Source organism: Canis aureus, chromosome X, assembly GCF_053574225.1.
Source record: "Canis aureus isolate CA01 chromosome X, VMU_Caureus_v.1.0, whole genome shotgun sequence".
NCBI classification, from domain to species: Eukaryota; Metazoa; Chordata; class Mammalia; order Carnivora; family Canidae; genus Canis; species Canis aureus.
The window spans coordinates 8,581,400-8,598,537 of NC_135649.1; the positions used below are offsets into that span (position 1 = coordinate 8,581,400).

The 17,138-nt window shown below is 39.4% G+C and overlaps 1 protein-coding gene across 6 annotated transcripts in view; it reads right to left on the reverse strand.

The window, feature by feature from the left end:
- Nucleotides 1–17,138, reverse strand: part of LOC144307657 (RNA polymerase II elongation factor ELL2-like) — a 121,034-nt gene that overhangs the window by 64,466 nt on the left and 39,430 nt on the right. Inside the window, exon 4 of one of the 6 annotated variants that reach the window (XM_077887594.1) lies at nucleotides 655–738. The exons of the other annotated variants lie outside the window; for them this stretch is intronic. Coding sequence (XP_077743720.1) covers nucleotides 655–671 — 17 coding nt within the window. The 5' untranslated portion in view covers nucleotides 672–738. The remainder of the gene's footprint in view (nucleotides 1–654; nucleotides 739–17,138) is intronic. 6 annotated transcript variants of the gene reach the window in all.

Sequence of the window (17,138 nt, forward strand, 5' to 3'; positions counted from 1 at the left end):
GATTAAAAGGAAATAGCAAAATCTAAATGTAATAGTATGGAAATATGATCATCATGCATTTTAAGAGGAAACGTTGTAATAAATATTTACATAGACATGTTTCATAGAGGTCTTTAATGTTTGAACTGCACAGAGTCCCTTATGCAGTTCTGTATTTATCAGATTTTAAAGGAGCTCATATTTTGAGTTTTAAAATATAAAAGTATGGTCACTGATTGCAGCAAAGAAGAAATGAGAGATATGTAAAGAGAAGAATTTGTAAAAGGAGTGAAGAAGGGAAACACACTCCAGGATGGATTCATATAGTAATAACTACAAAAGCTAAAGCCCTAGGGGCACCTGGGTGGTTCAGTGGTTGAGCATCTGCCTTTGGCTCAGGTCATGATCCCAGGGTCCTGGGATCCAGTCCTACATCTGGTTCTCCATGGGGAGCCTACTTCTTCTTCTGCCTATGTCTCTGCCTCTCTCTCTCTCTCTCTCTCTCTGTGTGTCTCATGAATAAATAAATAAAATCTTAAAAAAAATAAAAGCTAAAGCCCTAAATAGGCTGCATGCAAACTGCCCTCTCAACCCCCTCCAAAAAAAGCCAAAAAAACTCCATAAAAAATATAAATTGTCTTTCTTCTGCCTAACAACCATCATTTATATAGATACCTGTACTGAATCACCATCTTCAGGCACTAGAATTCCTTTCTTTGTAGAGCCACTCCCACTTCAAAAGACTTCCTTAATAGTGCACTGAAAAAAGGGAAAGGACACTCAAATGAGCTGACAATGCTACATGGTCAACCTCTAGGAATTTGCAAAGGAACTGAGGTTTAGCACATTAAAGCAATATTGATTTGGGACAGTATCAGGAGGGAGGTGGACAAGGTATAGAATTGCCAAATGGAGCAAAATGCAGTTAAAATTGTATGCCATACAGGTTCTAAAACTGAGACTCTGACCATTGGAAGCTGCAGTCAAGTAGATTTTAAGTCAATTGAAAGGATTTTCTAAGAACCTTTTAACCAGCCACCTTGCCTCTGGCATGGACTTGCTGACACCCCTCCTTTGCAAGGCACCCAGAATTATCTTTCTATGACACAGGTTCAGTTAACTGTCATTCTGCTTGAGGTAAAGAATGAGTTATGTTATTACTAATTATAGATATTAAAATACAATTAGCAGAGAACTCAAAAAGGGTAGAAAACTTCACACTTTGGTTTCTCTCTCAATAGCAGACTCCTTTCTTAAGGTAAAATGGCTTTAAATATAATTACTTATACATGATTGCTTTTCATTATTCATTTTGTAAGATAATTAGAATAGCTACTTAGGTTTTGTCCATGCTTTTGTTTAGGGTCAGTTAACCATAAGAAAAGGGCACGCACCCTGGGGAACATACTTGGAATATCAAAGGTGGAAATAGTAGGATATTTCAGAATTCTACTTAACCATGTTGTCATCTTTCATTAAGACCTGCCAACCCACACTCTTTCCCACCAGCCCCACTAAAATCTTTTCATGAGAATAATGGAATTAATGAGAGAAAATTGGGGAAGTTACTGCAATTTGGAAATTAGGAAATACTCAGAACACCTCCTTTCAGAGTCAGGTGAATAGAGGGGCTAAGCTGACTACCATATGATAGAAAAATTAACAACAAATCTTAAGATTTTGCTTACCAAATTATCTTCCATTATAGTTTATACCAGTAATCAAAAGATCCATGAATGCATGAGGAATGAGCTTTCATCTCATGATGACTCCTCTTCCTTGGGACTATGCCCAAACTGCTTAATAGGGAATATATAACAGGCTATCTAGAATCTGGGCTCCTTTCTTTCTTTCTTTCTTTCTTTCTTTCTTTCTTTCTTTCTTTCTTTCTTTTCTTTTCTTTTTTTTTTTTTTTGTAAGCTCCATGCCCAACGTGGGGACTTGAACTCAGGACTGAGATTGAGGCATCCAGGCACCCCTGGGTTTCTTTATTTTTTAACCCTTATCTCAGTGTGCCCCATTCTAAAACCCAGAACTCAGTAAGCCTCAACTTTCACTATTTTCTTTAGGTAAAATACCACCCAAATTCTGTGCCCACACCATTTATCTAGTCATTTTTAACAATTAAAGCATCTCCTCTTCTATTAAATGTTTCCTACTGCAACTTCCCTCTTTAGAAAAGAATTAAACCCAAGATGCCTGGGTGGTTCAGTGGTTGAGCATCTGCCTTTGGCTCAGGTCATGATCCCCGGGCCATCTGCAGGGAGCCTGCTTCTCCCTCTGCCTGTGTCTCTGCCTTTCTCTGTGTCTCTCATGAATGAATGAATGAATGAACGAACTTTTAAAAATTGGTTTAGAAAAGAAGTAAACCCTGTGTATGTTCTCTAAAACCTACAACACTTCCATGCCTTATTTATCCATATCTGTTACCCTCTATTGGGCTCAAGTCATTGAGAGCAAAGACTTTGCTATTAGAATTTTTTTTCTATGCAAAGAGGGGTCCAGATGGCAGCATAGGAAGAACTTGAACTCACTTCCTCCCACTGACAAAACAAACTCATAGCTACGTATGGAATGATTTTTCTCTGAAAAGGACCTGAGATATAGATAGAAAACTCTTCCACAACAAAACAAAAAAGGGACACAAAACAGAAAGGGTAGGAGAGAGGCAGAGACATGGCTTTCCCCAGGATCTTTTTTTTTTAATTTTTTTTTATTTATTTATGATAGTCACAGAGAGAGAGAGAGGCACAGAGACACAAGCAGAGGGAGAAGCAGGCTCCATGCACCGGGAGCCCGACATGGGACTCGATTCCGGGTCTCCAGGATAGCGCCCTGGGCCAAAGGCAGGTGCCAAACCGCTGCGCCACCCAGGGATCCCTTCCCCAGGATCTTACCCCAAATGCAGTGATCCCACAACCAGGAAGGATTGCAAAAATACAGAACTCTCTTGTAAGGAATGAAGGTACTGTACCCCACATCAGGCACACTGACTCCAGAGACTAGCACAAAAGATAAGCCTCCAAAACATCTGTTTTTGAAAATCAACAGGGATTAGACCAGGAAAATCACAGAACTATAAGAAACAGATTCTGCTCTTAAGAGTTCATGGGCAAACCCACTCACCCCAAGATCCAGTGTAAAAGCAATAGGTCAAAAATCTCCTGGACCATAAGTGAGAAAAACCCACTTAATTCTAAAGTTCCTCCCAGAGAGGCAGGAACTTACAGGGACTTTATCCACGGACAGAAGTGCTGGCAGACACCATTTTTGCAATCTCACCCTAACTTGCTGGTAACAGAGCTGACAGGTGCCATTTCTGGTGCCCTCCTTCTAGCCTGCTAGCACTGGAGGGCATTATCTGCCTACCTCACACCATAACCAGCCTGGATCAGTGCTCCGTGTCCCTACAAGGGTACACAGCACCCATGCTACGACAGAGCCAGGTGAGCACTCCAAGTCCTGTTCACCCTGCACAGAAACTGAGCCACCACCAGCAGATGAGACTGCTAAACCTCACCCTCCCTGCACAGCAGCCTAGTGACAACTCTTCCAGGCAAGAGCTCCAAGCCCTGTTTTTCCTGCACAGCAGACAAGCTACAACCAAGTTGGGCAAGCAGTTTGAGCCCTGTCACAGCTGGCAGGCATAGGCAGCTAACATAAGAGATGCTCATGGAGTGTCTGGCTCCAGTGGCCAGGGAGGATGGCACTTCCAGGCCACATGGAACATCTCCTACACAGACTACTCCTTCAAGACTGGGAAAGGTAGCTGTTTCAACTAATATAGAGGGACAGGCAAAAATGAGGAGAGAGAAGAATGTCATTCAAATTAAAGAATAAGACAAATCCCCAGAAAAAAAGACATTAATGAAACATAGAAGAGCAATTGTATCTAATAATAGAAATAAAATATGTAATGGAAATTAAAAATGCTCAGGACTCTCAGGAGATAAATGGATGGACACAATGAGAACTTCAAAAAAAATGGAAAATATAAGACAGTACCAAACAGAAGTTGTAACTGAACTAAAAAATACATTAGATAGATTCAACAACAGAATGAAATAGAAGCACAAATCAGCAAACCAGAAGTCAAAGCAATGGAAAACATACAGAGCAACAAAATGAAGAATTAAAAGAAGTGAAGATACCTTAAGGGACCTTTGGAACAACATCAAGCAGAGTAACATTTGCATTATAGGGGTCCCAAAAGGAGAAGAGACAGAGAGAAAGGAACTGTAGAAACAGCCAGAAAACAATTAGCAAAATGGCAATAAAAATGTACCTATCAATAATTGCTTTAAGTGTAAATGGACTAAATTCTCCAACCAAGAGACATAGGGTGGGTGAATGGATAAAAAAAAAAAAAAAAAAAAAAAACCTTCCATATGCTGCCAGCAAGAGACTCAAACATGAACACATACAGACCAAATGTATGTGGTATAGACACAGATATTCTGTGCAAATGCAAATGAAAACAAAGCTACAGCAGAAATGCTCATACTAGACAAAACAGACTTTATTTATTTTTCAACAAAACAGACTTTAAAACAAAGATTGTAACAAAAAACAAAGAAGGGCATCACATAATGATAAAAGGATCAATCCCACAAGAGGATATAACATTTGTAAACATCTATGTACCCAAAATGGAAGCACCTAAATATATAAAGCAAATATTAACAGAAATAAAAGGAGAAACAGACAATACAATAGTAAGGAACTTTACTTTCCCACTTACATCAATGGATAGGTCATCCAGACAAAAGTACAATATTAATTTTTTTCAAATGTTTCTCTCTGCACCTATTGAGATGATCATGATATTTAACCCTTTATTACACTAATGTGGTATATTGTGTCTACTAATTTGCCCATGTTGAACCATCTTTGCATCCCAGGGATAAATCCCAATTGATCATGGTGTATGGTCCTTTTAACGTGCTGCTGAATCCCATTTACTAGTATTTTTTGAGGATTTTGCACCTGTTTCCATCAGGGATATTGTCCTATAGTTTTCTTCTCTAGGTTTAGTATCAGAGTAATGCTGGTCTCATAAAATGAATCTGGTGGTGTTCCTTCCTTTTCAATTTTTTGGAAGAGTTTGAGAAGCATTGGCATTAATTCTCTAAATGTTCGGTATAATTCACTTGTAAAGCCATTCCGTGCTGGGCTTTTCTTTCTTGGAAGCTTTTTAATTACTGAATCAATCTCCTTACTTGTTATTAAACCGTTCGTATTTTCTATGTCTTTTTGATTCAGTTTTGGGAAACTATGCTTCTAAGGATGTATCCATTTCTTCTATGTTATCCAATGTGTTGGTGAGAAAAAAAAAGAAACAGAGCCCATCTGTTGAGGTTTTAAAATTTTAGTTATTGTATATCTCTGTTCTAAAATTCCATTTGACTTTTCTTTATATTTTCTATTTCTTTTTTGAGACTGTTTTTGCATTTACGCCAAGCATGTTCATAAGTGCTGATCTGAAGCATTTTTTATGATGACTGCTTTAATCTTTGTGAGATAAATCCAGTATTTGTCAGCTCAGCATTGGCATCTATTGATTCTTAATTCTTTTTTTTAATTTAGTATGAGATCTCCATGGTCCTTGGTGTGAGTCGTTTTTTATTAAAACTTGAATATTTGTGGCAAATTGTTATGAGGTTCTGAATACCATTTAAACATTCCGTTTCAGCTGGCTTCCTCTGAGTCTCCTCTGGCAGAAGGTGTGTTACCTTGCTATTGCCAGGTGGAGGAAGATGTCCATATTCCCCATTGGGCCTCTGTTGACACTGAGGGGGAAGGCTCCTCATTACAGTTATGCAGGGCTGCATGTTTGCCGCCTCATTAGGCTTTTGTGGATACTTCTCGGGTGGAAAGAGCTAGGAGTCCATCATTACTGCTCCCCATGTAGCCTCCTCTGACACTGTGTGGGGTGATAGACTTATCCCTGGGCCTCCTCTGATACCACTGTAGCAGAGAGGCAGAGGGACACCATATTACTTTATAGTGAAAGTGAAAGTATTGGCTGGCTCTCCACATGGTCTCTAATGACACTGTGAGTTGAAGGAATATCTTGTTATCAGCTGGAGGTGATGAAAGTCCATTACCCAGCTCAGTTCTCCAATACAACCTTGGCAGGGTGTACATGGTGGTTGGGGTGGAAGTCCAGGTTCACCACTTAGCTTTTGCTGGCATTGGTGAGGATGCATCCACAGTGCTTTCTGTGGTGTTCAGCTGGAGCGGAGGGACTATATTCTCAGCGTTTCTTGTCTTGCTAAGCTGCCCTTTTCCTGATCCTTTGACTGGAGAGAACAGGTTTTTGTTTTTTTGTTTGTTTGTTTGTTTGTTTGTTTGTTTGTTTGTTTGTTTTTGAGAACAGGTTTTTATGGGGCTAATTGTCTGCACTTGTTGGTATTCTGGATTGTTGGTCCCCAATTCTGGGATATATATAAAGCAAAAGGCAAATCTAGGAAACTTATCTCTATGTTGTTCCTTGGATCAAGGAAAGTCCCGAGCCTGTCTGTCTATCTTCCGCGCCCCCCTACCCCCCATCTCTTGTAATCTATTTTTGATGCCTCGGGTTTTTATTGTACTTACTGGATGGAATAAGAGAAAGTAGGTCTACTCCATCATCCTGGAAGCAGAAATCTCCCAACTTGTAATTTAGCACCAGATCAATTTCCATCCACCCTTACAGGGGGTCATGGTTGTGGCTGGATCCTAGGCAATATCTAAGGATAAGCCTGCTAGGAGGTTTCTGGAGATCTTCCTCCTTTATAGAAGAGGTACATGAGGCAACATCTGTGAACGTGATCAGTATTTCCTGCCTATGAATATGATCAGTGAGAATTTAATGTTTGGCAGCCATTGTATAACCAGGAAGGTATAAGTCTGAAGTTGAAAACCAACATGTTGAGTATGGCAGGGCAGAAAGACAGCAAGAGCCAAGGCCCTTGAAGTTGTCATTTGGCCTTGAATGAACCAAGCCTGCTTCAGGCTTGATGTTACATGAGATAATAAATGTCCTTCATCTTCAAGCCACTTTTAGTTGGATATTGTATATACAGCCAAAATGATCCTGATACACTATGTTACACCCAATTCTAAGTTTAGGATTCTCACATGAGTGTTCTATCTAAACTAACAATTTCTGGACGCTTAAATTTCATTCTTGAAAATAAAAACAGAATGTCTTCTAAAATATATCCTGATACTTGCTGCCTAAGCATCACGGATATTAAATCTCATCTAGTCAAAACTCAAGTACTTAAATTTTAACCTACTATAGAAAACGCGTCCTTCAATGACTTTTTAGAAATCTAAGATGAAGTTTTTAAAATGTTAGTTGCTTTTCTGTCATTATACTGAACGCATAATCTGAAACTAGATATGAACATTTTAAACCAAATATGATGGTTTGCTATAGTATCTTAGATTTACTTTCAAGACATGATAGGTTAATAATCTAGCTCAAAGTTTAGTTTTTCACAGAAGATTAAACCAGGTTAACCTAAATTTAACAATGCTCTGAAAAGATAACATTTTGTGATCTCCTAAAATATCCCAGTGTAGAATCATTAATAAACAGAAACTTTTGTTTAGAAACATTTGCTGAAGTAAAATGAAATAAAATATCTTTTGGCTTCAAACACAAAAATGAGCAGCTCTTGATTTTCTCAAGGGAAAAAAATCCATTTAAGAAATGCAGAAACAGTTTCTAAGTTCTTTTAAACTTGGTGAATAATTCACAGAATCAATTTTTCTATCATTAGCATTATATAAGAGAAATCATTCAGAAAATATGAATTCATTTGAATGCTGCTTGGGCCAATGTTGTGTGAACTGAATCCTAGGCATAAAACAATATAGATAACTAACTCTAGCTATATAAAATGATATCATTATAAGTACTCTGTTTTAGGGGCTCCTGGGCTGCTCAGTTGGTTAAGGGTCTGACTCTTGATCTTGGCTCAGGTCATAATCTTAGGGTCCTGAGATGGAGGCTCCGGGCTCAGTGGAGAGTCTGCTTGAGTATTCTCTCTCTCCCTCTCCCTCTGCCTCTCCTCCTGCTTTATCTCTGTCTCAAAGAAATAAATAAATCTTAAAAATAAATAATAAGGGGCACTTGGGTAGCTCAGTCAGTTGAGTGGTCAACTCTTGATTTTAGCTCAGGTCCTGGGATCCAGACCAGCATTGGTCTCCCCACTCCCCTCTCCCCACTCAGTAGGGAGTCTGCTTGAGGATTGTCTCTCCCTTTGCCCTTCCCACTTTTCACACATTCTCTCTCTGTATATAAAACAAATAAATCCTTAAAAAATATTACTGAAATATCAGAAAGGGAGACAGAACATGAGAGACTCCTAACTCTGAGAAACGAACTAGGGGTGGTGGAAGGGGAGGTGGGCGGGGGGTGGGGGTGACTGGGTGACGGGCACTGAGGTGGGCACTTGACGGGATGAGCACTGGGTGTTATTCTATATGATGGCGAATTGAACTCCAATAAAAAATAAATTAAAAAAATATTACTGAGTGTATCTAACAAAGGCTATTATTGTCTGATCACTTTCTCATATTAGCTAGGCCTAATACATATTGGGTAGTTCCTTTGGAGCACCTCCCTAAAGTTCCAGGTGTATCTCTTATCTCATTTATTGTTATTATTTTTCAAGTAGGCTCTATGCCCAACATGAGGTTCCAACTCATAGCCCTGAGACCAAGAGTCACATGCTCTACTGACTGAGCCAGCCAGGCACCTCTCTTGCCTCATTTTTAGTATATGATGACAAGGGCAAATAACAGGTTGCCAGAGCAATCCTAAGAAGTTTGACCAACAGAGGTAACGAAACCAGTATCATCTAAATCATAATTCATGAGTCAAGCTATAGAGGTGAATCAATATGAGAATGCCAAGAAGAATGACAATGAGAAGTAATGGGTCAAAATGAATGCAATAGTATGTGTTCTAAACTTGCTATGGAAAACAAACAATTTTGTGACTAGATTTTTATAAGCTCATAGAATATGTGTGCATGAGGAAGAACCATTTAAAGAGGCCAGAAAAATGGAAAAGAAAATGTGCTAACTTTTTTTTATTTGATAGATGAAATCATAATAGAAAAGACCTAACAATGAAGCTACTCCACTTCCCAGAACAATGGGCTATTCCACTAGGAATCATTTAAAATATTACTTTTTTATTCATCTACACCACTAACATGGAACTTTTATATATATATATATATGAAAATATCACCTATACACTGAGGGCTTACAATAATTCTAGCTGTTTGTCTTCACTTGTATATAAATAGAAAGTTAGAGTTATCCCAATCAAAGCCATTTGTCAGGTGTTTTCAGGAATATTAAGAAGTATCAAGTGCTATTCCTGTTCTAAGGATGTAATTGTCCTATACTGGGGATGAGATACACATATGCGGCTAGTAAATAACAACCAATATCCATTCCAAAATTTCTTTTTTTAAGATTTTATTTATTTATTTGACAGAAAGAGAGAGAGAGAGAGAGAGAGAGCTAGCTAGCAGTGGCAGTGGTAGGCAGAGGTAGAGGGAGAAGTAGACTCCCCGCTGAGCAGGGAGCTTGATGCGGGGACTCAGTCCCAGGACCCTGGTCATGACCAAAGCCAAAGGCAGATGCTTAACCAACTAAGACACTCAGGTGCCCCAATTTCAAAATTTCTACTCAAGAGCAGAATGACAGTAAATGCTCACTTCAGAGGAGGAAGAGGACAAGAGATGGGGAGGTAACCACGCGTTGGAGAGGATGAGGCAGGTTTGATGCAGGGAATGGAAGCAAAGTCTTTTGAAAAGAAGAGTGATTTCACCAAAGTCATTATAATACAGTTACTTGCAAATCGGGTAGAAGGAAGTTGGGGGACTTGGGAGAGTAGGCTTAAAAGTAGACAGACACATGAACAAATTGCTGTGGTAAACCACACGTAGAAAGATGAGAACCAACCTACATGTGGATGGTAGTACTCAAGAACGAATATATCATAAAAATGCATCTTATAAGTGGAAAGTGACTACTATAAGTAGTAGAGTATGGAGCCTATAAGTATGGAGCCTACTATAAGTAAAGGTCCCTCTGATGTTTCTTCACAGCATCTAGGAAGAATCAAAGTGATCATAAATTTTGTCCTCCAGCAAGTGACAAAATCGGCATATGTTTTGGCATATTTCACCTCAGATACAGGGTAAGAACCAAAACTGCAGGAAGATATGAGATATATGAAATCATAGTGAATGGAACATAAATTTGATATCAAGTGAGACTATAAATCTTTCTTCTATAGATATTTTTAGGAAAAGAGATTGTGTGTGTTGTAAGCACACGAACCCACAACCCAGCGCAGACCCACGCCATGTGGGTCAAATCAAGAGAAATTAACTTGATGACATGTTTAGGTGGTTCCCAGCCCATGATTTCTGGGCACCATATCTGTTTAATTAAAAAGCTATTCAATGTGCACAGAAGATATTATAAAGGATATTAATATTAAAATACAGAAAATTGCAGAGTCATTTAAAAATCATTATCAAACATTTAAATTTCCATTAAAGAAAATGGAACAATGAATCTTTAAAGGCTCCTAAATGGGTGGCACTCCACATTGTATATTCCAATACTTATGAATAGCCAATTGTAAGTAATCCAAATTTCAAAAGACAACTGGCCTGGGGAGGTGTATACAAGTGATTAGAATTTCAAAGAGCTCAGAATAAATACCAGCTCTTTGATAGGATAATTTATGCATAAAGTGGCAGGAAGAGGTGTCTGAGTTGTTCTTGGAAAGTTCACACACAGCTATATTAGGAGTTTAAAGCAACCTTTGGTAATTTCTTATGTGTAACGAAACTGTAGGCGAGATGCTTTTCATATTAAGATGTTATTGACCAGTGGTAAACAAAAGAACATCTAATGGTCATATTGTTTTATCATAAGTTATAAAGCCACAGCGTTCGAAAAAGTATAAATTGTGATCTGTTTGCGAGGGTATCATTTAAATTGATGAATATCATCAAAACCAGCCCAAAGAAAACCGAGATGAATTACCAATTCAGAGGGATACTTGTGCTCAATGTCTTTTTGTGAGCACAAAGAACTCACAGGAAACTCTAAATCCTTGAATGTATAGAGCTATTTAGTAATCTGTGGCCCTTTGGGAAGGAAAAAAAAAGACTGAAATACCCATTGTACTTCATAGGCCAGCGGACAGTTGACACAGGTAATGTTAAAGAGGGCACCACAAACAGTTCACAGGCTTGGACTAATATTTTTCCACAGGGTAAATATTAGAGAATGCAAGAAAAGGGCACCATTAGGCAAAAGATATCACATTTATTCTGAGTATAGAAGATGTATGGTCTATAACACTTAGTAGCGATACCCCACACCTGGCTTGAATGCTTGCATTTAATTTGTTTCTTATGGGTATACTGGGGAGAATTTAAATTCCAAAGATCTGTTTTGTTGTAGGAAATAAAACTCTGATTTGTATAGGGCCTATTGCTGAGTGAAGAAAAAAAAAATCCCCAACTTGAAAGCTGCATGGCTGATGTGGAACATTTTGCGGAGAATCATGGGATAGATCTTTGAGAATTTCTCAGGCTCCCAGCTGATGCCGTTCACAGCACAGCATAACTGAGTCTCTGTCTGGACTCAAGTGCATCCTCTAGGCCTGCATCCTAGCATCCTTACATATGAGCGACAGGCTGGCCTCTCTCTCTCTCTCCCTCTCTCTCTCTCTCCCAGAGCGCAATTCCACAACTACTGCTTACATTTCAGAGCAAGTGAAGTGGCTCAGAGCCTGCAATTGAGGACACTTTGGATCCTGGAGCTAAGCCAGGAAACCCTTATTAAAAATCCTTGTGAGGAACTATCCTCAGATTGTATGGTATGAAATGCAAACTAATCATGCTCTCTTTGCTCAGACCAATAATCTGAGAACAAAGCAGTCCCTTAAAACAAATGAAATATACTTGCTTCTGACAGTAAGCAGGAAGATTATATAATTCTTCCAGGCCAGGATTTATGGGGCCTGAAATCTGCATGATGAAAGGGGATCAGGGACAGTTCGTTGATGGCCAGGGGAAGGGGAGATCGGGAGGGGGGGCAGGGTGGTGTCTAAAGGAAAGTACCATGGCTGAATATTTGTCTTGGTTGTGTGTGTGTGTGTGTGTGTGTGTGTGTGTGTGTGTGACATCTTCTAATTGCAGAAATCAGCATCTTAGATAAGGCTTTGGTTGAGTAGCTTTGGTTCTAATAGGGGGCCGACAAAGTCTTGCACTCTCCCTTGCTTGCCTCATACAATCTGATACAATGCCCCTTCCGAAGGAGGACAGCAGGCCATAAATATCAAAGACGGGGAGGAACAGGGGCAGGACTAACCCACTCACACAAGTTTCTAAGGAGCAATGGAATATGGCCTCTGCCACGAAATCTGAATTCTAAAATGCCTCCTCTGGGGCCTCCCTGAGGAGTCTGAGATCACTCAGCCCTACCCTGGGCTTGCTCTGCTGAAATGTCTCTCTTCTGCCTCTAAAGAGACAAAGCAGACTATCCAGAAAAAAGTGTATGTGGTTTAGAATCCTCATTATCAGTGGAACCCAAACACATGCCAAAATCTCATTTTGTGTTGCTGCCCCTGTTTCACACGAGAGTAACATACTTAATATCAAGTTGAGAGGGAATGAAAGGCCACAGTGTCTGCTTCAGAGATGCAAATTTCAGGAATGGTGAGCAACAACCTGGCAAAAACTCAGGTAAGTGAGCTGGGCCTTGACATAAGGGGGAGAACAGGGCTAGTAGACCATTGCCCATGGGAATGGGCCCTAACCAGGTCTTATCTCCAAAGCAGGCGGGATAGCTGACCTCCTAGACCTCTATGGGAGTAAATAGACACTTCCCACCGTATTTTCTCACAGGATTACCTGCCTTGGTTATAGACCTCACTGCATACTTAGGATACACATGCAGCATACCATAGTGCAGGACAGTGTAGACTATGATTTAGTCTACTGAGGCTCAAGTGTGAGTTCCTCTGTTTACTAATTCAAGAAAATGAGAGCTCCAAAAGGGAACCCATAGGGTAACCAGATTCCACAAAGAAAAATATGGACGGCTCAGTTAAACTGAAAAACGAAGAGTACTTTTTTTTTTTAATTTTTATTTATTCATGATAGGCACACAGTGAGAGAGAGAGGCAGAGACACAGGCAGAGGGAGAAGCAGGCTCCATGCACCGGGAGCCTGACGTGGGATTTGATCCCGGATCTCCAGGATCGCGCCCTGGGCCAAAGGCAGGCGCCAAACCGCTGCGCCACCCAGGGATCCCGAAGAGTACTTTTTTATAAGCATGTTCCAAATGTTGCATGACACATACCAAACATATATATTTGTTCTTTATTTTTTTTTAAGTTGACTTCACGCCCAACATGGGGCTTGAACTCATAACCCAGAGATCAAGCCTCACATGCTCTACTGACAGAGGCAGCCAGGCACTCCTATATTTGAAATGTATATGAAATTCAAATTTAACTATGCATTCTGTGCTTTATCTGGTAGCATCAAACTAGTGTCATTGCCTTTAGATCCAGTCAAAACACAAGTTTGCCTGTTGCTCTAAGCCAACTTTCTGAAGTTCTAATAACCATTGCTAATATTTAGGGAGTGCCATGCTACATGCATTCCCCCCACTCTCACATTTCATGTCCATGATCCTATAAAGATGATAGTATATCCTTTTTCCAGCAGAAGACACTGGAACTCAAAGAATATAGGGAACTAATTTGTTTGAAATCATAGTGCTAGAAGTGGCAAACCTGGGATTGGAATACAAGGGTTTTTTTTTTTATTTTAAAACTAAGGCTTTTAACAATCATGATATAGTTCTTCCTCTGGAGGGAGGAATCATTGATTCCACCCATCAAAAATTATGAAATGTTGGAGTTCTGGTTCAAGATCACAAGGTAGGAAAACTCTGGACTCACCTCCCTCCACAGAACACACCAAATTACACCTATTGATAGAACAATTCCCCCTGCAGCAGAACTGAGGGTTGAATGAACAGCTGCGGAACAACCAAAGATAGCAAGACAACAGCGGGAGAGACGGAGACACAGTAACAAAGGGAACCTCACCTCCGATGCTGTGAACAGCAATGGGAAAGGACAGACCCCTCTATCCTTGGGCACAGAAAAAAAGCAGCAGTTGAAAAGAGCAACTGGCATATAAAAGAGACAACACTGGAACAGGCAAGTAGTGAAGGAGCTGTTCTCCAGGTCAGAGAACTTGGAGAATGAAGCGATTTACATTCCTATCCCAGCTTAAAAGCCTAGACCTGAGCAGGCTCTGGATACTGGTTGGGTATGGTCATCTCGATGGGCTCACATGCTCAACAAGCCCAGGGTCTGCAAGCCCATACCAGCTGCCCTGCCATGCTGGGGCACAGAAAACAAGCTGTGGTTTTGGGGGAGGTTAACTTTTGGTTTATTATTATTATTATTATTATTATTATTATTATTTTAACTTTTAAAAATACTTCTGGTTTTGTCTTGTTTTTCTTTTTGCTTTTGTTCCAAACAAAATGGAGATAGAGGGAACATACCTCAACATAATGGATCAGAGGCCACATATGAAAAACTCACAGCTCACATCATCCTTAATGGTGAAAAACTGAGAGCTTCCTCTCTAGGGTTAGGAACAAGACAAGGGTGTCCACTCTCACCACTTTTTTCAACATAGTACTGGAAGTCCTAGCCACAGCAATCAGAAAATAAAAAGAAATAAGAGGTATCCAAATTGGTTAAGAAGAAATTAAACTCACTATAGATGACATGACACTATTTATAGAAAATCCTAAAAACTACTAGAAGTAACAAAGGAATTCAGTAAAGTAGCAGGATACAAAATTAATACCCAGAAATTGGTAGTATTTCTAAATGCTAACAACAAAATTACAGAAAGAGAAATTAGAACGACAACATTTACAATTGTACCAAACAGAATGAAATATCTAGGAGTAAACTACACCAAAGAGGTGAAAGCCCTGTAGTCCAAAAACTATAAAACACTGATAAAAGAAGTTGAAGAGGACACAAACAAATGGAAAGGTATTCCATGCTCATGGATTAGAAGAATTAATATTGTCAAAATGTTCATATTGCCCAAAACAATCTATAGATTCAATGCAATACCAACAGTATTTTTCACAAACCTAGAGCAAGTAATACTAAAATTTGTATGGAACCACAGAAGACCCCAAATAGCCAAAGCAATCCTGAGAAAGAAGAACAGAGCTGAAGGTATCACAATTCCAGATTTCAAGACATGCTACAAAGCTGTAGTAATCAAAATAGTATGGTGCTGGCACAAAAATAGACACATAGGGATCCCTGGGTGGCGCAGCGGTTTAGCGCCTGCCTTTGGCCCAGGGCACGATCCTGGAGACCCGGGATCGAATCCCACATCAGGCTCCCGGTGCATGGAGCCTGCTTCTCCCTCTGCCTGTGTCTCTGCCTCTCTCTCCTCTCTCTCTCTCTCTCTGTGACTATCATAAAAAAATAAAATTAAAAACTTAATTAAAATTAAAAAAAAAAGAAAAGAAAAATAGACACATAGATGAATGGATTAGAATAGAGAGCCCAGAAATAAACTCACATTTATGGGGTCAATTAATCTATGACAAAGGAGGCAAGAAATATATGATGGGGAAAAGCAGTCTTTTAAATAAATGGTGCGGGGAAACTGGACAGCTACTTATAAAAGAATGAAACTGGATCACTTTCATACACCCCACATAGAAAATAAGGTCAAATGGATTAAAGACCTAAATGTGGGACCCAAAATCATAAAAATCCTAGAAGAGAATTATAGGCAGTAATTTCTCTGACATCAACCATGGCAATATTTTTCTAAATATGCCTCCTAAAGCAAGGGAAACAAAAGCAAATATAAACAACTGGGACTACATCAAAATACAAAGCTTTTGCACAGTAAAGGAAACCATGAAGAATACAAAAAGGCAACCTACTGAATGGGCGAAGATATTTGCAAATAACATATGCAATAAGGAGTTAAGATCCAAAATATATAAAAACCTTATGCAGCTCAACACCAAAAAAAAAAAATCTGATTTTAAAAATGGGCAAAGAACCTGATAGACAGTTTTCCAAAGAAGACATCCAGATGGCCAACAGACACATGAAAAGATGCTCAACATGACTCATCATCTGGGAAATGCAAATCAAAACCACAATGAGCTTATCACCTCACATCTACCAGAATGGTTAAAATCAAGACCAGAAAAAACAAGTGTTGGTGAGGATGTGGAGAAAGGGGGGCACTTGATGGGATGAGCACTGGGTGTTATTCTATATGTTGGCAAATTGAACACCAATAAAAAATAAATTTATAAAAAAAGGAGGCTCTGTGCACTGTTGATAGGAATGTAAATTCATACAGCCACTGTGGAAAACAATATGGAGGTTCCTCAAAATATTAAATATAAAAATACCATCTGTTCCAATAATTCTACTACTGGGTATTTACCCAAGGAAAATGAAAACACCAGCTTGAAAAGATACATACATCCCTATGTTTACTGCAGTGTTATTTATGATAGCCAAGACATGGAAGTAACTTAAATGTCCATAAATAGATGAATGGATAAGGGAAATGTGACACACACACACACACACACACACACACACAGAAATATCACACAGCCATAAAAAGGATTAGATTGTGCCATTTGAGATGACATGGATAGACCTAGAGGGTATTATGCGAAGTGAAATAAGTCAGATGGAGGAAGATAACTACCAGATGATTCCACGCATGAGTGGAATCTAAGAAAATAAATAAATAATTGAAAAGCAGAATCAGACCTATAACACAGAGAACAAATCAATGGTTGCCAGAGGGGAGGGGATATGGGGGGATGGGCAACATGGGTGAAGGAGTGGGAGACACAGGCCTCCAGTTATGGAATGCGTTGTCATGGGAATAAAAAGAGGGTAAGGAATACAGTCAGTGATGTCATAATAGGGATGTAAGGGGACAGATGGTAGCTACACTTGTGCCGGACATAACATAATGTATAAAATTGCTAAATGACTAATTTGTACATCTGAAATGAAT